At 30.5% G+C, this 23,990-nt stretch overlaps 1 protein-coding gene across 4 annotated transcripts in view; it reads right to left on the minus strand.

Annotated features, from left to right (window-relative positions):
- The window catches only part of LOC118192195 (uncharacterized), a 62,251-nt gene that overhangs the window by 30,725 nt on the left and 7,536 nt on the right, over window positions 1–23,990 (minus strand). For 2 of the 4 annotated variants that reach the window (XM_085827188.1, XM_085827187.1), the window contains exons 2-6: window positions 19,601–19,782; window positions 16,606–16,674; window positions 10,935–11,000; window positions 7,408–7,467; window positions 3,121–3,180 (exon numbers count right to left, since the gene is read on the minus strand). In XM_085827188.1, the coding sequence (XP_085683314.1) occupies window positions 3,121–3,180; window positions 7,408–7,467; window positions 10,935–11,000; window positions 16,606–16,674; window positions 19,601–19,782 (437 nt within the window). Of the gene's footprint in view, window positions 1–3,120; window positions 3,181–7,407; window positions 7,468–10,934; window positions 11,001–14,637; window positions 14,902–16,605; window positions 16,675–19,600; window positions 19,783–23,990 lie in introns of those variants that run through there. The other 2 variants (XM_035363098.2, XM_085827189.1) reach the window with 2 other exon arrangements.

The raw sequence follows: 23,990 nt of genomic DNA on the forward strand, positions 1-23,990 counted from the left end.
TTAAAAAAAACTTAAGGACTCTTAAGGACCGTACGAACCCTGATATATACATATGAGGACTAAAATATGGAGTGAAAACTAAAGGTTACCTCTAGCTTTTGGGCTAATCATATGTTAAGCATTTGAAGACACCGAGTATACTTGGGTGAATCACTAGCTTTTGGGATAATCATATGTTAAGCATTTGAAGACACCAAGTATACCTGGGTGAATCACTGTGTGGTGGTTTTATCATTTCGAGGTAAGTCGGGCAAATGAGGGATAGGGTTTATCACTGTCTGCGGAACACCAACATTTCACAGAAAGCACTTTGCGAAATGATGGTCTGTACCATGTTTGTTAATCCTCCAGCATGAAGCTGTATAACATACTCCAGATGATGGTGTTCATCCCTATAGCATCTAATGTGTATTCAACCATCGCTATACTCCAAACTGAGGCAATAATCATTGAAAAGGATATTGATCTGCATAGCTGCAGATGTCAATGGTTTTTCATTAAGGAAATCCTGCACAAAGAAATGCATGTATACAATCCATAATGCAACACACAGATGAACTGTTGAAGACACACCTGTAGCAGTGCTCCAGCATTGTGTAAACTGTTCAGATAAAGCTGCATTGTGATGCGAATGAGATGCCTGTCATCCCATGCTGACATCGAATTCCGTGGTTTACTGACAGGTTTGCAACCTGTTCAGTACTCATGAGCCCTTTACTTCCGTATATGCATTACTGACAAAGCATTATGTCCCATACAAGCTTCAATTTTACATTAGGAAAATCCTTCTCACGGGCTGATTATTCCCCACCCACCGCATTCAAATTGTCTATTTGAGGCTCCTCTACTGTATATGAAGGACAGTGATTTCTCATAAAATCTGTATTGCTTGCAGATAACAAACTCTACTTTTAACAGTATTGTTACAACCTTCTGTTTACACCACTAACATGACAATTCAGAGGGAACTGCTCAGCCTATGCATACACTATAACTCAATTCTAATCATTTGCATATTATACTTTGTTTAGGATTTGATGTAAGTTTCAGTTTATTCATATGCTCACCAGTAGCTGAGCGATAAAGGTCGCTGAACATTTGTAATTTGGTTTGGGATTAGAATCCCGGTGAATGAGCTGCCTACCTGGCCATTTTTGCAGTTTTCTTGCACGTGTAATATATCCAGTTTCCCTTAAGTCTGCCATAATTAAAATACACCAAGAATACAATAATAAAAATTATTATTATCCACATTATTCCTTCATGGTGCAGCACACTGACACCACAGAATGTAGAATCCATAATGAACAACAAGAATTTTAATTGCGTAGAATGTTGATCCATAATAAGTAGGAAAATAGTAGTCGAGGCAAATTAAATCTTCATTTTTATTTCAGTAAACATTCGGTAACTACACAGACAATTTGGCTCACTACTTGTGCTTATTTTGAAAAGTTTACAGTTTTGAGAACTTTGTAGTTAGACAACAGCAAGCAACAGACCATTCAAGCTGATGAGTATAAAGAAGTACTGCAATTATCTTAATTCCGAATGAGTTAGTTTCGGTTCTGAATGCATTTGAATAGATAACTAATACTGCTGTAAAATTATTATCAGCTGTTTCAGTTCTATTTACATCATCAGTGTTATGTAAGAGTATATGATATGGATTAGTCTCAAAATGATGCAGTGCAGAAAGAGATTACTATTTTTAGAACAGAGAGGGGAAATAATTTTAATTTAAGCACTAAGAGGTTATTGCTAATTTTAATTATAATACATATTATACATATTTTTATCTCATATATAATTGAAAAATATTTAATAAAAAACTATTTAACACTGTACAAAACAATACAACAGAATATAAATCTAATAAACGTGGTAAGCTACCAAACACAAAGAAAGCAAATAAATAAAACAAAATAAATAAAAAATTTAAAAAAGAAGCATAAAACTGTAAAAGAAACATAATAAAACAAAGCAATAAAAAGTTTCTAAAAAAATTTGATAACCCTCTGGTTTTTGTCAAATCGGACTAAAAGAATCATCAACAGAAAAATGTTTCTGCCTTATATATGGATGAACCGCAAAAGGAAAAGTAATCAAACAATTAAATTGAAAATTAATTTTTTTTCTAAATTAAAAGAAATATATATATTTAAAAATTAATGTTTTTAAAAAGATGATATTTTAATATATGTTAAAATACTTTTATAATTTTAAATTAAAAAGAAAAATTAATTTTCAATTCAATTGTTTGATTACATTTCCTTATACAGTTCATTCCAACATAATTCAGAGATGTGTCTCTGTTCATATTTCTCTTAAAAAAACAGAGAATTTTTGCTATTTTTCATTTTTATTGTTAGCCCAAAGGGCTATTAATTTGGGTTTGGCATTTTGCGTTGAAAATTTTAAATGTTGGTTCATTTTTTAAACTATTGCCACAAATACAGCCCTGTATTATATTTAAAGAAATTAAATAATGAAGAATCTGCATGTATGTTTCTCACATTGTGATAAAACAACAGTACCTAGAGCCATCAAATTTTGAATAACATAATCCTCTTCCAAATATGGGCAACTGGAAGCCCTAATTGTGATCTATTTCATATTTTGTCAGAAATTAAAGAATTTTTCATTAACAAACTCAATGATTTCAAAGCAAGAAATGGAAACACTATACAGGGAGGGGGGGCATTTTTATCTCCAGCTCACGAGACTGTATTGGAAATCCTAAAGATATGCTAATTTTAAAATTATTTTGCAATATTGCTGTTGAATCGAATTTTATGGTTTAAGTGCGAAGAACACGATATTTAATAAATAATATCATGTTCTACACAAAATGTAAAAAAGTATGTTAAAAAAAAAACAAAATGTATCTACACAAAATGTTAAAAAAACACCCCTTTGGGCGTAATATAAAATCTGAAAGCTTTCAGATTTTTTTAAAATTTGATTCTGTTTCAGAACTAATTTCAAAATTTATGCTTCATGTTGCTTTTTGTTTTGTGCTCTCTTCATAGCTGCATAGATAGCTTACCACTTTTGGTAAATTTATATGGTGTTGTATTCTTTTCAACGCTATATATATAATTAATGAAATAAATTTACCTGCAGCTTAGATTTAAATTCATGTTTTGTACTGCTTTGATTTAAAGTTAATCTTGAAACCTATTTAGAAAAAAAAAAAATATATATATATATAACAGTAGAGAATGATGCATACATTTTAAAAGCAGTTTTAACTCCTCAGTGCAGTAACTTAGCTCTCTTCACTTATATATAGAAAAATCTATAAGAGATACAATACATCAACAATAAAAATTTGAAATAAAAATTTAACCAAAGATTGCTTATTTGAAATCATAACACTGAATTAATGAGTCCCAATATCAATCATCTGCCCCTTTATACATTGTTTCTTCCAAAAAGACTCTCCTCCAAAATACTACAGTTTTTAAAATATTTATATTCTCTAATCACCTTATCATTTTCTGACCCATAACTCTTACTTGGTAATAGTTCTGTATGGCTCCTCCTACCCAAAATAGTATGTTCTATTAATATTTTGGGATCTTTACATATTCCCATGATCAGTAATAATGTTGCTTATCATCATCATCATCATCTATGCCATTCATTTATGCCTTCAACATTCATATGTTAGATATGGGATCAGGCTATTTTTGCCAGGTATCTGGTACTCATGATGTTGATCATCTAAGCTCACATTTAAAAGCATTTATACACACAGGGTTCATAAACATTTTTGCACACAGAAATTAAGTACCTTTAAGGACAATTTATGAAAAAAAAAAATAAGGACCTATGAACAAATGGGAACTGAATAAATTCAATTAAAAATATTATCTATGCCTGAACTTCACTTTTGTAATACCATCCTAAAAATAAATAGATCCATAAGTAGGATAATACATTATTATTAAACATAACTTGATTAACATAATTATTAATAAGTTTGAGAATAAAATAAACTTTATAAATTTATCAAGTAGCATGAAATGTTTTAAACTTATAATAGTTGGACATATTTGAAAAAAAATAAGTGACATTTTATTTATGTTTATGTCAATTTTTTTTATGTCTCATTTTGTCACATACTTGTTCAGTCTAGAGGTTTAGTAAATAGCAGGTGGATTTTATGTCAAGTGACATAGGTTAAAATAAGAAGTAAAATCACAGCCAGCATGACTCAACAAAAGACTGACTGTTGTCGCCACTGCTGCTTGCTTAGAGAGAGACCTGCTGATCAGAACAAATCTGAATGACCTGATGTATACACTGTTGGCATGTTTTGAAAGTTAGTTAGGCTCTGTCTGATGCAGTTAGTGTTGTAGCTTTATGCAGATTTCCAGAGATTGTAACCCAGTTAATAAACTTTAAGGTTCGAAAAGCCACTAAAGCCCAAGAGGTGATAAAAGTCTCACTAAATGTAAAGAATAAGTTTTATCTGAATTTTTACATTTTTGTATTTTATCTTGTGATTATGGTAAGGATTAATGAAAGGCAATAACTCCCTTTAATATGCAGAGATAATTTTTAAAGGTAAGCAGTTAGTTATAAATAAATAAATTACATGATTAGATAACCTTAATCATTCTGGTTTTACATGGCCACTATTGAATTTTACTTATTTTTTAACAATATTTGTTAAAAAGCCCTATTAAAATCACAATCTAATAAAATTTCACAGTTTAAAAAACATGTAATTTATGACATTGTGTCTTAACCAATATTAGGATAATTACACATTAAAAGCTACAAAACATTTTGTAGCTTTTAATAGAATAAGATAAACATCCTTAACATGACAGAAGTTAAATGAATGTTAAAAAAGTCATCAGAACTGTCTGATTTGGTTATGAGGATTGACCCAAATGAAGAAAGACATTTTATGAGAGGTATTGAAAAATTTGCATTTGTTGGTGAATTGTGTCAGACATTGTCCAAGCAAAAATCACTAGCTATTTAAAATATATATATAATTGTAATAAATTACTGTATCATTTTCTTACTTACTAAGCAGTAATAGAAATCCTTAAAATTAACAATTGTTTCATTTCTTTTAATTTGAACTATACCTAACTCATGTTCTTCCATATAAAGTTTAACTTTGCAGAACTAACTTTGCTACACGCATAATATGTAGCCCCCACATTTGGCAAAGGTTTACTGCATACATATACAATGTAATACAGACTTTTGCTTAAAATTGCTATAAACATTTATTTCTATATTTAAATGCTAAAAATAATTAGAATGAATTATCTGAAACAGTTTAGCCTCATTTTATTCAGATAAATGGGATTCCATTGCTGTAGACATACATAAAAATGTGTTTAAAAATATAATACAAAAGTTTAGAAATATGTCAAAAATTAAATAAATAAGGAAAGCAAGAAAAGTATAACAATTATGTAAAACTTGCAAATTTTTTTATTTTAATAAGTATACACTGCACAATATTCATATGATCATACAACTAAGCATAGAGATTTTGACTATTATTCAATTTGAACTAAAGAGGAAAAAAATCAAATTAAAAACTCCTAAGTCATTTCTTCCTATATTACATGTACAAAGAATAATCAATCTGGCTTTAAAAAGGACAAATTACAGACACATATTTTTCTTGTTTGATTGGCTACACTCAACCAATACACTTTTTCCCAGGAGAAAGAAAGAATGTGAATATTACAATGAATATTTTAATTATGTACCAGCAGAAAGTAATTTTTTATTCATCTGCATGAGAAAATAACTTTCATTTATAAAAATAAAGCAAGCTCTAGCAGGCTTGTAACTTTCTCAAAATTTTCCCTTTGTAGCAATAATAGTCGCAAAATCAAAAAAATTCAACACTTAATTTAAAAGCTGATGTTCCAGATGAGAATTATAATCAAGCCATCAATATAACTGAATACACTTCTACATTTGCTTACCTTTTAACCTCAGTTACTACAGAATTTTATTTAACTAGTGATTGATGACTAACTTAAATATAATTTTATTTATTAAACATGCCACATCACATATTTGTGGTCTTTATGATTATCCATAATTAATTATTAATACTTATGTTAACCAATTTGAGACAGTGTTAAAATGATGGGTGAAGGCTTAGAGAGTGAATCTCAAACATCAAGTGACAGCCTGATATAAGGTCTTGGCATCTGTTATGCAGACCTTGCAAGAGCTTCTGGAATTTGCCATTTAGATTTACTAAGCATCTTTCATAAGTAATTATTTTATGGTAAAAATATATCAAAGAGAATAACACTTATGAATGCGTAATAAAACTCAGGCACAGAATGCTTGCACAATATCCGAGTTAAGTGTATTTGTCATGAGTTGAGTGTCAAGAGTATTTGTCATGACACCATCCTTTATTTTCATACTTGCACCATTCTTTAGTCTTCTAAGCAGCAAAGCATTTTGGATCTACTCATACTCAGTTGGCTGAGATATATTAAAGAAAATCAACTCAAATTAATTTAATGATGTTGGCCTGAAGAAACTGCAAGGTTTGATTTGACTAAGGATTGGTTCTTACTATAAACACAATTTTATATATTTTTCAACATGCCACTTTACATACACAAGTGGATATTCTTTATGTTTATCTATAAATAACTAAATATGAATAATCATAAACTTACGTTAAATTAATATATGAGCTAAAAAAAGAAGCTGGAAAGGTATTTATGAGTGATTTATTGGGAACAAGCTCCATCTTATAAAATGAGAATTCCCTGAGTGCAGTCTCACAAATAATGAAAAGCACTGAATTGCATCATACATTGTTTTCTATCTTTAATTAAAACAATGAGCCATTTAAAAGGTGCAATAAAAATTTATACCACATATTTTCACTTGTTTTATTATGAATAACAATGACTGCTACATCTGAAACTTTTAGTAAATGAGATACTATTACTGATAGCAAATAATAGCTGATTCTCATCCAGTTTGGTTCATTTACTTAGTTTTTACAAGCATTACTTACCTAAACCATCAAATTAAAATCTTAATTTGGTAGCTTTGCATTCATAGTAATAAATTTTCTGAGTTGCATGCATTTAAGATCATAAATATGCAAAGAAAATTTTGTGCATTTAACACTGAAAGGTTTTGAAATACACTTTATGTTTAATAAAAATTTTCAAAAATACATTAGAAAGTTTTAAAATATTATTACTAGATAGTCGTAATAATCCTTTACTGCTAGAGTAATTGCTCATTTGTTGAGCAACTACTTAAAATTAACTAATAACTTTTTAACAATTTAATTGCTTTCCTAGAGAAATTTAGAAATTATCACAAATAAGTAAAATTGAGAACTAAAATTTTATAACTTCAAATCAAAATTCCATATACTTGTTGAACAGGCTTGCTTGATTGAAGAGAAGGTTTGCATTTTGGAGTAACGTGAGAGATCTGTTAAAAATATAAACAGAATTTTTTTTATACTTTCAGTATAATTACAGAGTTATAAATTAGTAATACAAGTATCCCCTACTTGCTGATAATCTGCTTTTTAAAATCTTTTATTAACAGTCAAAATTCATAGTACTATTTCCAGATTTGGGAACTTAGAAGTGTATAATGTATAAAATTAAATCTAAATCCTTAAGTGAGTTGCAGCTTAATGCTCTTTTTTTTAAAAAAAATATTTAAGTATTTTTTCTCAAGTAGTGAAGTACTTTTTTCTAAATATGTTACTTAGTCATTAAATACATCTGGAGATTTTAAATTGGGCATTCGGTGTTAACAATACATAAAAAACAGCACTTGCTGTCAAGTACATCTCTGTTAAAGTAGACAATTGTCCAATAGAAACTTACAAAGCATTGAAGCAAGTTATGACAAAAAAATATTCAAAGCTTTTGAAGTGCCATTAACATTGGCAACACTTGCATTAAAGATTATGAATAAGTGAGCATCAGTTACAAAGAAATTGACATTATCTCTAGGAATACAGAAATTTAATTCCACAAAGAGCTGGAAAGTGTAGTCACACTAAAAGTATCAAAGGATAATTGTTTGGCTTAATCCTCAAACTGGTTTTTTTTTTTTTTTTTTTTTTTTTTTTTTTTTTTTTTAAATCTTTTCGAAACATAATGTTCTGCTAAAGAAGTAAATCCCAACTTTGGATTGTTAACTTCAAGTATTATTACATGACACAGTTCTACTTATGAATTGCTCTCCGAGGAATGATTTGTGGTCAATCATGTCATGCAACAGTATTCAGATTTCTTGTCACACAGTTCTTATTCATATTAGTATTATGTAATTTCCGAACATTTCTTGAAATCATGTTGAATTACGAGTTCTCACTTTTCAGTGTCGAAGCACAGTAAAACCTTGGAGAATATGTACCAGATGTGCTTTGGAGATGTTTGCAAACACTGGCAAAAGAATACAGCTGTGAAAAATCATTATTTTGAAGGATGTAAATTATATCGTAGGGATACAGACATTGCAGTTTCAAATCACAAAATGATGTGAAACTTATTTTTTCTTTTTTCATAATTTACTTCATGTTTTCAGGGTTCATAACCACATTTTAGTTAAAAAAATAAGCACCTATAAGCAATTTTCAAGCACATTTTAAGAAAAAAAATAAGCACCCGTTTAATTGCATTATACACAACTGCATAACCTTAAAAATTAGACTCGTAATTTAAAATATGAGAAATGCAGTATTTATTAAGAGAGAATAAGCATTACCTCAACCATGGAAAATAATTACTTTTTTTTTTTTTTTTAAATTTTAAATAACAATTCAATTTACAGAACTAGTTTACAATGAGAGAAAAAAAAACTATGCAGAACTAAACTATATTACAAGATTTAATGATGAAATTTCAGTTCAAAATAGAGGAAATAAATAATAATAAGGTATATTTATTCTATTCGCTTGGAACTTAATAATAAATACAATTTATTTTTCCACTCTTATTGATATTTAACTAATTTAAATCTAAATTCTAAACATTTTCTAAATTTTCATCGTATATCAGTTTTCCCTTAACAGATATTGCAAGCAAAGTAATTTAAATAAAAAAGAGGAACATTTCTGAAATCAGAAGACAGAAATTTGCTTCATGCAGTCATCCTTCAACAGTAAAAGCTTACCTACCCGCATACTTGAAAATTGGTGAACATTCGGACAGCGGAGCGGAGAGGAATCGACTGTAGCCGTTCTTTAGATTTTCCCGCTAAATAAATGCTTTTGACATTTCGATATAACAAAAAAATATTCTGCTCTGCAAGCACAGAAAAACTCTTTTAAGTGTTCATAAACAAATCTGGGACTGAACATCAAAATTAATTATCTCTGCAAAATATCGCAAACGTTATTGCGCAATACATGCGCCGTAATTCTTCCCTACATGATATTACGCAATCGGATTCAACAGCTGCCGGTATTGGGAGAATAAAGAACTAAAGAAAGGAAAAGAAAGAGAGACTGTTTTTCATTCTGATTTTCAACAGACTGCGCTAAATTTCCGCAATAGAATCATTCTTCGCTTCGGTTGGTAGATCGCAGAAATTTTAGTCCTATTCAATCCAGATTGGAAAGTGATTAAAAAAAAAAAAAAAAAAAAAGTCTGTTGCTTGTTTTGCAGCGAACTATAACAGTTTCAATATTCGAAATTTTGCGGAAAAAGGGGAGAACCTCTCAACATTCATACTGTATAATGTATTGGCCAAAGAAATGAAATTATTTTGACTATTAAATTACTTTCCCTTTATTTAAGCCATTCCGAATATTATTCCTTAGAAAGCTAATCTGTGTTAAAACACAACCATTTTTGGAAGTTTACTATACTTCAGCAGTTACTGCAACTATGTTATTATAAACATCGATACATATGCTCATAATATAAGCACAACGATCATAATAAACACAAATATGAACTGACCAAGCGGAACGAGAATGCAAATTATTAAGATCTTGATAGAAATTCAAACGTGTGTAGTATTTGGGTGGGAGGAAAAGAATGCCGAATATACCGGAATTTTCAACTGCTTTCGCAATTCTTTGACCAACAGAACGACGGACACCTGTCTGTCCGTGCAGACCAAAGGTTATGTTAATGCAGAAAAAGGGGGGAAAGCTATTTCCGGGAGTATGATTCACCATCTGACATTCCATATTAGGAAGAAAAGTTGTTTATTTAGTTTTGGCTTTGGTAGGAGGAAAAATTGTGCTTTCATTTAAAAAAAAAAGCACTGAAAGCAAAAAAATAAGCACTAAAAACAAAAAAATAAGGGCTTTAAAGAAAAAGTAAGCACCTATAAGGGCCTTTATATTTTATTTTCAAATATAAGGACTTATAAGCACTTATAAGGACCGCTACGAACCCTGTGTTTTGCTTACTTAAAAGGAAAATACTTTTTTTTTTTTTTTTTTTTTAAATACAGAATTTCTACATACACAGTGAACTATGCTAAATTTTTCGCAAGAAAATTCAGTTACATGTTAAAATGCTTAGAACTAGATTTTTAATTTAATGATTTTTTGGCTTCTGGATGCATTCTAATTTCTAACCTGTTGAGTACACAGGGGATGCTTGTATATCCTAATTTACAATACACAGATTCTTAGCCCAAAATAAAAAGCAACTATATCATTTAGAAGCAACAGACTTGCATAAACTAAATATATTAAGTTAGGAACATGAACTGAATACTTTTTAATTTGAAGGAGAAAATTAAACATGTATAGGAATACATATTAGTTGCCAAATTAATGCTATAGAGAAAAAGATCTTTTAGAAGTGAGTACATGATAAATGTGATGATGATTTATAAAAATATTTATTATATAGCAAATATTCAAGGAAAAAAAGGCAATAGAATAGACATGACAATTTTATAAAATTTGTAAAACACACCTGTTTGCCTGGTTTAGGAATGCCTGTTTTTGAAGCTGACTGTTTAAAACCTGGAGCTGAAGGTATCTATAAGTAGTTAAAAAAATAATAATTAATCAGATTATAACATTGCAGATTGAAATGCGGCTTTGTCAACATATTCACAATTTAATATTTGGAGTTTCAGTCATGTGTGGTTTATGACTAAGGCTGCCAACTCTGTCAAGGTATAATAAGTGACACTACAAAATATATTAATTCTTTTATTATAATAATTTAAAATTATTGGAACACAATTTTAGAATTAATGTTCATGTGAACAACAATTTCTTAAAACTTCGAAAGCAATCAAAAAAAAGTTTTACCTCAGTATTTTAGGTAATGATATATCGACTCATTAACCACAAATATAAATATTGGGGTACATTCCGTTTTGCTGGAGCAGGGATTAAAGTCGCCAATAATGATACAACTGATGCCAAACGTAATATCCTCGCTGGCAACCTTTTACGCCTCATTTTCAAAACAATTTGCAGCCATTTCTTATCACATTGATTGTTTCTTTTAATACTGGCATACAGTTACACAGAATTTTTACCAGATAGTTTAATTTTATGCCCCATAGCCATTCGCTATAATTAAGTCAATTAGGATGCAATCACACAGCTCACCAGAAGGCGAAAGTATAGGAAAGTCAAAGTCAAGGGTTAAATTCATCCCTTCTAATGAGAATGCACTATGGAGTAAAGCACTGTGGTTTTATATAAGTTCTGAGTAAGCTATTCGTACGAACTGAAATAATTCTTGCATTAAACTTGTATTCAAATTAAGCTTGAAATTAACGTAGGGAATTAGATTTTTGTAGCGTAGTTTACATGAGATGAAATCACTTGGGGTCACGTGATATGAAAAGGCGAATCAGGATGTTGAACCATGAAAGCATAATAAATTCTTAAATTAATAGCTTTTTATAAATTTATTGCCTTTATTTATTGGATTTTTTACAAAATTTAATATGATATTAAAATGTTTATGCCTTCAAAATAAAACATTCTTAGAACTAACATTTGTTAGCCTTTTTTATGTGTATTCTGTATGTTGTCAATAAAGTCTGCTTGGCGAGATTTGCGCCGGCGAAACGGAAAAGTACCAATATTGGTAACATTTAAAACTAAACTTTTAATTTTTAATATTATATTTCTGCTGATTTTTGGCAGACTTGAGAAAATGTACATAACACTTTATTTTTGACAAATTTTGAACAATTTTCCTCCAAACTAAAATATATAAATAATTTGTTTCTCATAAATTTAACCGAATGCCCATTTCCTTCATTTTTCCTTTTAGCTGACATAAGACTAAAAATTTTTTCACAATGTGCTGATACTGCAGGTAGACCCATGTCCAAGTATTTTTGTTATTCTTCTGTTATCAGGGGACTGGATTCAAAAACATACATGTGTAACATATATACAAAACATTTATGTTTTGTAACAACACTCAACAAAATATTTATCAGTGATTTTAATTTGAAGCCCTTTTAAACATTTTGGCTAGTTTATAATCGATTTCCTTCTCTTTAAGCATCGTTTCTAACAATTAGAGAAATGTCTCAACATGCAAACCAATACTCTCGCTAGTTTCCGAGTGCTTTATCTCCTAACTTGTCAACCTTTCCACAATGTACCTATGAGGGTTTACTTGATCTGGGAAAAGTTAAATAGTCCAAAACCCCGACAGACTTCAAGCAAACTATCGTTATGTCTGAAAGTAACAACAATATCAGACAAAGATTTAAATAAGCCTCTTATTTGAAAAGAACTTAGATATACAATTGAATTTAAATTGAATCTGGCTCAGTAACTTTATCATATGAGGAAATAGAAATGGGAAATTACAGTAAAGGCTGAAATCATAAACAATTGGGTAATTTACATAATAATAACTGCACATATCTTTGAAGAATAATTTTCTTTATGTAATCAGTTTCTTTCTTCAGCATGTTTTCTTTTCATTTTAGAATTTAATTAAAGATTTCTGTTATTCTAAAAAACACTAAATGCACTTAGAATGAATGTATAGAAAAAGTAGCTAATTTTATTTCTTTAGTAACATGAACATTCAGAAGAAATATGAAATACATATGGTAAAGGTCGGTTAGAGAGCTGGTGTGGCAGAATTTTTAGAATTTTAGTGACACACCATAAAACAAAATCTAGAATATATCTAAAATCTAGAAATAGCAAAACTTTTAGAATTTAGAGCAGGCATTGGAAGGAGAATTTAGAAAGGCACTAAGCAGCAGAATTACACAGAGATTACATCAGGTGAGAAAATGCCTAGTGCCAGCTCTGTGTATGATGCATTAAGACATATTACATGAATTTTTTAAATTGTAAGTTTTCAATTTCTTTATTAATAAAAAATCCTCTTCTATAATACTTGCCCATGTGATAAGATTAGAAGCATTTTTGATATTTTCATGCATGTGTCTAGTGAAAAGTAGAGAAAACAAAGGGAAGATAAACATGTTAAGAAAAAGATTCTAGTATCAGGGGTCAAATATTATGTTTTCCTTGTTCTTCCAAACGTTCTTCAAAAAAGTAAGAAATTCATCGCAAACTTTCCGTAAAATACATCCATTACTTGTTGATACCATGGAGACAATTTTTCATTTTGTCACATATTTCTCGAATCTTCTAGAATCGTGGGTCTATAAATCTTGCCTTCAAATCTTTCTAAACTTTCCAAGCTGAAATGTCTAAAATGCTAAAGAAAAATTATCCTTACCAATTCTGTAACAGCAAAAAGCCTGAAATATTTTGGAAAAACAAAAAGAGGGAAGAAGTGTAAAATTAAATTTATAGAGAAAACTGATGCATATTCTGAGACAATTACATGGGAAAAACTCTTACTATGAAAAATTAAAAAGACATTTTTAATTTAATTGCATAGCTAATTTTGCTTTTGCTAAGAGCTGTTTCATAAATTGTGCTTTAGAGCATTAAACCTTGTTTATTTTTCAGATTCAAAATACAGTCAAAAGTCTTTAATCCGGACTCGTCGGGACTTCGGCGATTCCGGATTATCGATTTTTCCGGATTATAGATCATCAGTTTAAATCTGGTAAGATGGCATGCAGAAATTATAAAATTAAAAATATGAAACCGTAATTTATAAAATAATGAGCAATTATGATCTAAAGGGTATCAAAATTTACCAAAAAAGAAGCCTAATATTTATTTGTTTACTTTATTAAACATTTCTTTCAACGCGCGGATGCGTAAAGCATACCTTACGCATAGCCGAAATTAGAAAATTGCAACCAAAAAACTATTTGATTTGTATTCGTGATATTTATAATGACGAGGAATTTGATTTAAATCATATCAAAGACGGAGTACATCGAAATTAAATACTACATTTAGTAAGGAATTATAAGCACAATAAAATAAAAACATCTGCCCTGAAGATAACGATAGTGTTGACAGATCAACTTCCAGTTCATTGCGCGCCGCGACGTGCCCCCCCCCCGCGCAGAGCAGCGTGAAATTGATAAACAGATTTCGGAACGGTTAGATAAACAAAGGATATGCTTTTATCCATTTTTTGTAGCAATTCGTTTTTTGTTTGATGGACATCGAAACATACTTTCGTTTTCTAGATCCTTTGGGAGCTCCAGCATCGGAAATTCTATTTGACATAATCGAAAGTTCAAGCTTACTTTTAGAAAATTGCTCTTACAGTCTGCAAAAAATAATAAGCCGGATCCAATTCGAAGATTAAGGAACAACGCAATTATCAACATTAACTGAAATAGATAATTAGATAATTTTAGTTTATACCGTCCGTTATACATTAAACGCGCACGCGAAAACGTATTCTGCACTTGCGCACACGCATATGCGCAGTAGTCAAGGTCTTACGCGCACGCGTAAAACGCCTGTGCGCATGTGCCAACGCGGCGCATGCGCAGAAAGTTTTTAGCTTTGAGGTCCGGATTATAGATCATTCCGGATTACGGGTGTCCGAATTAACGACTTTTGACTGTATTGTATAATAAGTTGCCAAAATGAAACTCTTTAATATGACAGCAAAAAATAAAAATGTTTTATTTTAATGTTATTTTTTAAATATAATTTCAATATATTACCATTATTTTAATGAAATTTATAAATGTTACGATGTTTTAAAAAAAATCGTCGAAAAATTCTCAAATCTCAGAATTAAAAATTTCTATAGAAACTGATCTTAAAACCGCCAAAATGTTGATAAGTCGCCAAATTTAGAACTGTTTAATAAAAGAATTCACATTCCCAAAAGGAAAAAGTTTTCTACTTTTTAAGAGAAAAAATGAATTTCGAAATGCTTATGTTTCACTTCTTGCTTAGAAACGAGTATCCCATCATTTATATTAGAAATAGAAACAAATTATAACCCATGAACCCATTCAAAAGATAACCATATATGTCAGTGAATCGCCAAAAATATTCCTATAAAATGCTAATTCACACTCAAAATGGCCATCGTGAAAACAGACAGAAATTTCAGATGATTAAAATTAAGGACTTTCTGATGATTTTGGCCAAAATTAAGGATTCTTAAGGACCAAAAATTGGTTCCAAAAAATCTAAGGACTTTTAAGGACCATACGAACCCTGTAAAGTATTTCTAAAATTTTGCAGCTAATTTGGCATGCTCTTGGCCATTTACCAGAGGCAAGTGCGGCATCCTTGCCCTGGCTTTGATTCCATGTATATTTAGCTTTCAAACGAGTTTCAACCCACCAGACCTCAGTTCAGCCTCTAAGATCATTAGCAATGCTGTAAGGTATGGCTGAACCAGTGGTGCAACTAATCTTACTATATGATCGGTAGGTGGCACAAATGTGTAAGCTAAAAAAGTCCTGTAGAAATGTGTAATTTTTATCTCTCAGTTCTTAACTAGTAAAAATTATAAAACAAAAAGGACAGCATATAATATTTCCTGTATTACATGGAACTCAGATGATGATTTTGTTTGCTAAGCCACTCTAAACAACAAGAAAATCTGGATTTGAATAAAACAATTAAAGAATTTAAATTGTATTAAAATTATACAAAACAGACTATTTAAATATTTTGCATACAAAGTAAACAAATGAGATTATATAACTTATTTAAGGTTAAAGGGCTTGCGTTGTACATAAAAATTAACTGTATACACTGATAGTGATTATACCTATATGAAAAGAGCTACATGAAAAAGCTTTTTTGTTTCTTACAAAATAACATGAACTATAAAAAATATTCATGATTTATTGCTATCAAATAATTTTATAAATATTAAACCCATCAGTTTTATAGTTAGAGGCCCAGTGGCACAGTGACTAGTGCATAGCGCAGCAGCACCACAGGTATGGGGTTCGATCCCCGGGCTATGCAAGGTCGTCTCAGCCTTTCATCTCTTGATTTCCATCCTTTGGTTCGATAAAATGAGTACCAAGTTCGCTTGGGGACTAAACATTGGGGGTCTTGCAACAGGCTGACCACTTGTTCAGGGCATATGCTTACACACCCTGGGGCCCACGGTCAAGAAAGCAGATTTCAGGACACTGCTGGACTTGACCCCACTAGGACTGTTACGCCACTGAGTTTAGTTTTATAGATAACATTGATATATTAAACAAAACATAATAGATAATAAAACTTACTTTGCTCTTTATTTGAGAAATGCCATTATTCAAATTAATAGACATATTTGACTTCAAACTGGATGATGCCTATAGCAGAAAATATGGGGAAAAAATCCATATTATAAGTAATTCAATAACAACAAAACTATTAAAATTTTTAGTTACTAAATTTAACAATATTTAGCCCTTCCATATAATCGTTACACACTGGAAATGTAAGCAGCTAACTACTAATCTGTGAAAGTTAAATTTAGCTCTACACAAGTACTATTTTCTCTAAATTGACGTTAAAGTTGATAGTAAGAAATTGCTGTTTGATGGCTGCATGGTTCAGTATCATTTTAGGCAGAAAAACTACACTGTTACATTAAAACATTCATCTAAAAGAATTTAAGCATTTATTTATACAGTACAAAGTCCGTAATCCGGACATTTATTATCCAGAATGATTTATAATCCGGACCTCAAAGCCGCAAACTTTTTTTCGGTATGTTTTATGCATGCACATAGTGTGTTAATGCATGCACGTTGAATATATAACGGTTGGTATAAGCTAGGCTAAATTATCTTTACTGACTCTAAGGCATTTCAGTTAATGTTGCAGATTGCGCTGTTCATTAATCTTTTAATTGGATCCGGCTTATTATTTTTTGCAGACTGTTAGAGCAATTTTATAAAAATTAGGCTTGAACTTTCGATTATGTCAAAAAGAGTTTCCAATTCTGGAGCTGCCAAAAAATCTGCAAAGCGAAAGCATGTTTTTATGTTCATCAAACAAAAAGTGGAATTGCTGCAAAAAATGGACAAAGGCATATCCGTCTCAAAATTATGCGAGGAGTATAGCATTGGATGACACAAGAAAAAAGAAAACTTTTTGAATTTTTTGTGGAAGCATCTTAAATAACTTACATTGAAAGAAATGTTTAATAAAGTAAACGAATAAATATTAAGCTTTTTTTTTTTTTTTTTGTAAATTTTGATACCCTTTAGATCATAATTGCTCTTTATTTCATAAATTATGGTTTCATATTTTTAATTGCATAATTTCTGCATGCCATCTTACCAGATTTAAATTGATGATCCCTAATCCAGAATCGAAGTCCCGACGAGTCCGGATTACGGACTTTGTACTGTATATGTTTTTAAGTAAACTCTAAATATAGTGCTAGAAAAAATTCGGTACTTTTCTGTTATCAGGACCAGAATCAAAAATATATGTATGCATGTATGGACGAATGTGTTCATGTCTGTATACATACATTTTTGTAGGTATGTATGCGTGTGTATACATACCTACAAAACATACATACATATCTGAATCCAGTCCTGATAACAGAAGAGTATCAAAAATTATCACCACAATGCTATGTTTGACCCATATGTTTATGTTTATCACAGCCTTAAACAACCAATTTCTTGTTTTCCTTCTTTCCTATCTAAAAGGCTATTTGGTACTAACTCGTATTTAATATAATGCAGGCAGCAGCTTTAAAACACTGAAGAGCTACTGACATGTGAACCAAGACTACTGTACATTTGGATTATTAAATCTTTTTCTGAAGGTCAAGTACATATTTTCTGTATTACAAGAAAAAGAGAGAATTTTATTTTTTCCATTTATTTTAAAGTCTGTCATTATTGCATCATGAATAATGGTGCAATGTAATCATGAAATTCCTGAATTAATGTTCATCTTGAAGTGGTAAGAATGAACATCAATTCAGGAATTTTCTCTTCCAGATTTTCAGTTGTTCAAGTGGATGAACTGACAGCTACCAGATATGAACATCTGCAAATTAAGCACAAGCACAACTTTATTGATCATGATACAAGATGCCATATGCAAAGTAGAGAAATAAATATCAATGTGGCACTGGTTGCCACATCTAGATTTCTAGCTTGTCAAATAGTTGCAATATTTACCAAACAATCTTTTAGATAAATACATCAATTCACAATACATATGAAGTATATTTTGCAACAGCATCTTACATAATGCCAACATACCAATGCAATAAAAAAAACTAAAAATAGTTTATTATGGGTTTAATTTTTCTTATGATTTTGTTCTTGTTTTAGAACAGTAAATATAATACTTTTGTATTATCCCACTGACCCTGAAAGTTGTCTAACATCAAACTATGAAAATTTGTGGAGATCCTGCTAAAGTCATGTCAATCGTTCTTATGGAATCCTGAAGGAATTTACATCTTTTTATTTAACAACAATTGACCCACTTTGTAAAATGGCTTTTATCAATTTCTACCATTTTGTTAGGCCCTACAACTTTGTTGGAAGGTCTGTTTAGAACACTGTGTGTACAAACTTTTTGCAGATAATTGTTTCAATCAGTTACTGTTTTGTTGGCCCTATTTAGATGTTCATATCATGACCATTATTAAAGCACAGTTTTTTGACGGTAGGATCTCACAGTTTCAAAAATAGTACATTGTCTGGTGCTCTGTAGATGTCAGATTCTCCCCCCCCAAATGTAAGGAAAATACAGAACAATTAATTTATATCCTTGTTTATAATAATAATAATACTAACAAAGTGGCTTATTAAATAAAAGTGCAGATGTTATGAGTGTGTCATAATGTCACACTTATCTATAACTGGCACTAAATCAGACTGCTTAGCAAGAGCATCACAATTTGTGAGATAATACATATTGCAAATACATTTGTTTTGGTTGAATACTATTGAATGACTATTATATCTGTCATAACATCTGCTCACATATATCAGTTTGTATCCTTTTTTATCATCAGTTACACATAGAATTGATATTAACTTTGCTAATAAAATTTTAGTATTTACTTTCATATCTACTATATTAAAAATCTAATTTGAACTTTGAAAATTTGATTTCCAGTACAGCATAATATAGATACTGAACAAACTAAATTCAAATAAACTTGGGAAATTCAATAGTAGCAAAAAACAACAGATATACTTTTATTTTCAAAATTGATTGACAATAGCAGATGAAATGAGGAGGAGGAATACTAACCTTAAATTTCGGTGTGCTACTCGAAGGATGGAATATAGGATTTAAAGGCACAGCAGTTTTCCCTATCTTAAATGCTGGCTTCTTTAGTTTTGCTTCCAGTTGCTTCTTTAATAACTTTTCCTCTTTCCACTTTTTTAGCATTTCTAATCTGCTCACAGCTTTAGTTTTTGGCTTTACTGAAACTTATAGAAGGAAAAAAAAGTGACTTAAATAGGTAAAGGAATTCTAACTCAGGGGTGTGTATTTTTGAATTAATTCATTCATAAAAGTACAAGACCAAAAGCAACATTTATTTACTAATAACTAAAGATTCTTAAATTAAAACAGTATGTCAAACATGCTTTGATTCACACATTTCTGTCTCAAAATATCCTAATTCTAATTCAAATAAAAACAACAGCGAAGTTTAGATCTGTATGCTAGAGACATTTAGCAGATAAGATAAAACAGTTCTATGAAAAGAATTTACAGAATTATCACATCTGGCCATCCTTACTCAAACACTGTTCTCACTGATCGGGCACTTCACGAATATAAAAATTATTTAAACTTATGCCTATACAGGAATAATAAAACACATACATTATATCTGAAAAACAATAGTAATAAAACAGTAAAATTAAAACAGTTTCCCAACTGAAGCTTTCTTGTTTCTTAAATTTCTGAAACAAGACGCAATTCTGTTGGATCCTTAGCCTTCTTGTTACCATCAGTTGTATCTTTCTTCATTCTCTCTGCAACCTTTTTCATTTCTTCAATAATTCTGACTTGATTTGAAAGTAGTTAGTCCTTATTTTCTATATGATCATTTACAGATTTTACTTCTTTCTGCAGTTTTGAAATCGCAGCATTTGGTTTCTCTATATTACTTCTGATTTTTTTAAAGATTTTTCATTCATTTCAAATTGCAATTTCATCACCTTTAACTCAGTTTCAAGAGCCCTTTTTTGCAGTGTTGAATATCACACTGTTCTTGTAGTTTTAACATACCTTGCTTTTTATGTTTTACATCATTCTGCAAGTCATTAATTTTTTTTTTTTTTTCTTTTTGATGGCATGTAAGTGAGCTCTTCCCCCTAATTTCTGTTTGATTGAAAAAGGCTGATTGAAAAAGGCCCTTCTGATGCCTGAAGTTTTGTAACTTGTCTTAAATTTTTTATTTAATCACCTTAATCCCTCATAGTATAACATCCAGTGGATGAGTTATTTTCTCTAAATTTCTTGTTCAAAGTTTTAGGGTTGAAACCTTAGTTTCAAGATGCTGAATTTGTTCCCACTTAGCATATTCCTCTTTTATCTTTGCAGTGTCTTTCTCTGTCTTTCTGAAATTTGCAAATAAGGTAAAATAGTAATCAACAAAAATCGCACTTATCTCTGTTGTTCTTTCCATAAACATCTTGGATGAAGAAGTGAGTAAATTTCTGCTTATCATAGCGAGTTTGGGCTCCATCTTTCCAGTGCCCTCAGATTTTTTTGGGATATAAAGTTTAGCATAGGCAGAAGAAGAAACCATGCAAGAAACTGACAGCTTATCTGTAATTGCAGCCATAAAATCTAAAGGACTCGAACACAGCTTACTTGAACTATCTCTGAGTGAAAGTTAGAATTTTGCCACGTCTGCTTTCATGCATTCATTAAAATAACTTTAAACTAATTTTTTTTTCAAGCAAAGTTTTTTTGGGTGCTAAATTATAATTTAACACTGTGACTTGCACATCTCAATCAATCAAAACCCTAGTTTCTTGACCATCAATTTAAGTCTATTGAAAAAAATCAATAGAGTTAACTTATGAATGAATTGTTCTTATTTTTATGAATGTTTGATTTTAACATTTTAAATTAAGATTCCCCGTTGTATTGTACTACTTAGAGAATCAGAAATTATTTAGTTTATCAAACTGCATTTTTCTTGAATTACAGTTAGAAAATTAAATTTGATCTGCAAATAATTTTTTTTAAAATTAGTTTTGGTTTCACTGTAAAATTTTCCTCTAAACAAAATAAGTATTGCATTCTTTTTGTAATTTTTGGGACTTGAATAATGACTCACCCTGTTTTATACCAATTTGCGATGCCACGTCTTTATCCAATGAACTAAATATTTTATCAACAACTATTAATTCACAATCAGAATTAAAATCGGCTACTTTCTTCAGTCAGCATATAAGGTAATTAAGATAAATTAACATGCTGAACAAGTATTAATATAGAAGTCAAACAACAAAAAGCAGCGTTATATTTGCAAATTTTCACAGGACTAGTTTCGATGGTTTTACAGAACCATCATCCGCAGCTGCCAAAGCACAAATGAACAAGATAAAATATAGTGATTAGATAAGATAATGGCTGAACAGGGGTTAAGCTACTGGCACCAGCTATTGAAGAAATGAGAACTAAAACATAATTTCCTTAAAGGTTGAAGGCAAAGGTGGATTGGAATTAGGGTCATTAACAAGAACAGAAAGATTTTTTTGAATGTGAAAGGCCTCTAGAAAATTTAATTCACAAATGGATGATGTTTTTTGAATAATTTTGGTTCCAGATAATGATTTTACATCAAAAGAAACCATAAGTAAGTTTCTAGGTGAAATGCTTTTATTTTTTTTTACAAACTCTATTGAATTTTTTATGGTGTAAATGTTATTATCTAATAGAGCTAAAAATCTAGAAACTATATATTTAGCTAATGACCGCAGTGCCTAAATTTGATACAAAAGGGCAGAAAGGAATGCCACTTTTATGAATTTTGCGAAGAACATATAATCTGGCACAATTCGCAACAGATGGGATAAGCGACTGTTTTAAGTTGGCAAAAAGGATTTGTGAAGATTTGATTGCAGTTTTTGGTACTATTCGGTTTCGAGGACCGTAAGAAATCGCCAAATTATCGTTGATGCCAATGCTGCCAAAAAGAATTGCGGCAAGAAAGGAAGTATAATAGTAAATAACTATCTAAGATGGATGTTTTAATTTAGATGAAAGGTTCATTTCATATAATACTTTTTTATTATTATAATTTATATGAAAAAGGCTAAACATGACTGAATGGAAGCATAAGAGTAAATAACTATTTCAGATCATTATTATAATTTATATAAAAATTGCTAAACATAACTGAATGGATGCCTGCATCGCTATTTCGTTACCGACTTATCGCTAAAGCATAATTTCATCTCGTTGGTTGTTCAAACATATTGTATAATGAATGATGCCTTTTCTTTGAAAATATTCTCGGTGCAGAATCGCTCACTTATTTGCTGCTTTTTACAAGGGTAAAAACAATTGGATTTATGTCAATTCTCTTTTACTCTTTAAGTGAAAATAGGTCGATGTGTACATAGATAAATTCAAGGGTGTGCGCAGTGCCATTTTTGTGCAATTCTCGAATTTTTTTTTAAGTGAAAATAGGTCGATGTGTACGTAGATAAAGTCAAGAGTGTGAGCAGTGCCATTTTTGTGCAATTCTCAAATCTTTTTTTAAGTGAAAATAGGTCGATGTGTACATGGATACCGAGTATGTGCAATTCTTAAGAACGCGTCAAGCAGTGGGTGATTCTGCACTTGACCCAAAATTCTATTGCCGACTTTTCGTCATGGGCAATTCCCAAATTGTTAAATGCATAGGACATCAAAAAAGGATTTAAAAATTAAACTAGTATTTCAATGGCATCTTAAGAAATACAGAACTGTATAAACTTACGCAATCTGAAATCAGCGCGTACGCTAGATCTGGAGCTGTTAAATGGGCGCGTTTGCTAGATTTGGCGCTTTTGCGCATACATTTTCGCTGCAATTTTCTTACGGCCCTCAAAACAGAATAGGACCCAGTTTTTATTTTTGAGAGGTCCGAAGGTGAAGGGTCTTTAGAGATTGGATTTCATGGTCCTTCGTTTAAAAGTTTAGGGACACCTTCAATGTAAGTGTTCTTGTCAACGATGACTATCTGGCCACCTTTGTCCATTTCGTGCATTGTAGCTCTTTCTCTCTCGTTTAGATTTAGTTTTTGAAGGCTTATTGTTGAATTTCACATTATGAGCGATAAGATGCCTAATAATTTCTTTCTGTACATCTCAAACTTTACTGAATTTGAAAATTTTATTGATAGGAGCCAAAATCTTTGGAATCGAGGGTTTTGATGTTTGTGAGAACTTAAAATTATATTTCAGAATTCTCTCTTGTTCTGATAAACTAACACTAGAAATATTAACTACTGGCTTAATATTTACAGTGGGAAGATTTTTCTGAACTGTAAATTGGAAGACTAAAAGAAGTTTTTCAAATTTAAATGCAAGGGTGTTTTTATGACAGCTAACCACATTCTCAAGTCTAGACCAAGACTTTTGTTCAACGGCAGTGAATTTTAGATATGAATTAGCGAGTAACAGATGAA

The sequence above is a fragment of the Stegodyphus dumicola genome, chromosome 11 (assembly GCF_044657685.1).
Source record: "Stegodyphus dumicola isolate Sdum_Otavi_A_Nest chromosome 11, ASM4465768v1".
Classification (NCBI taxonomy): domain Eukaryota; kingdom Metazoa; phylum Arthropoda; class Arachnida; order Araneae; family Eresidae; genus Stegodyphus; species Stegodyphus dumicola.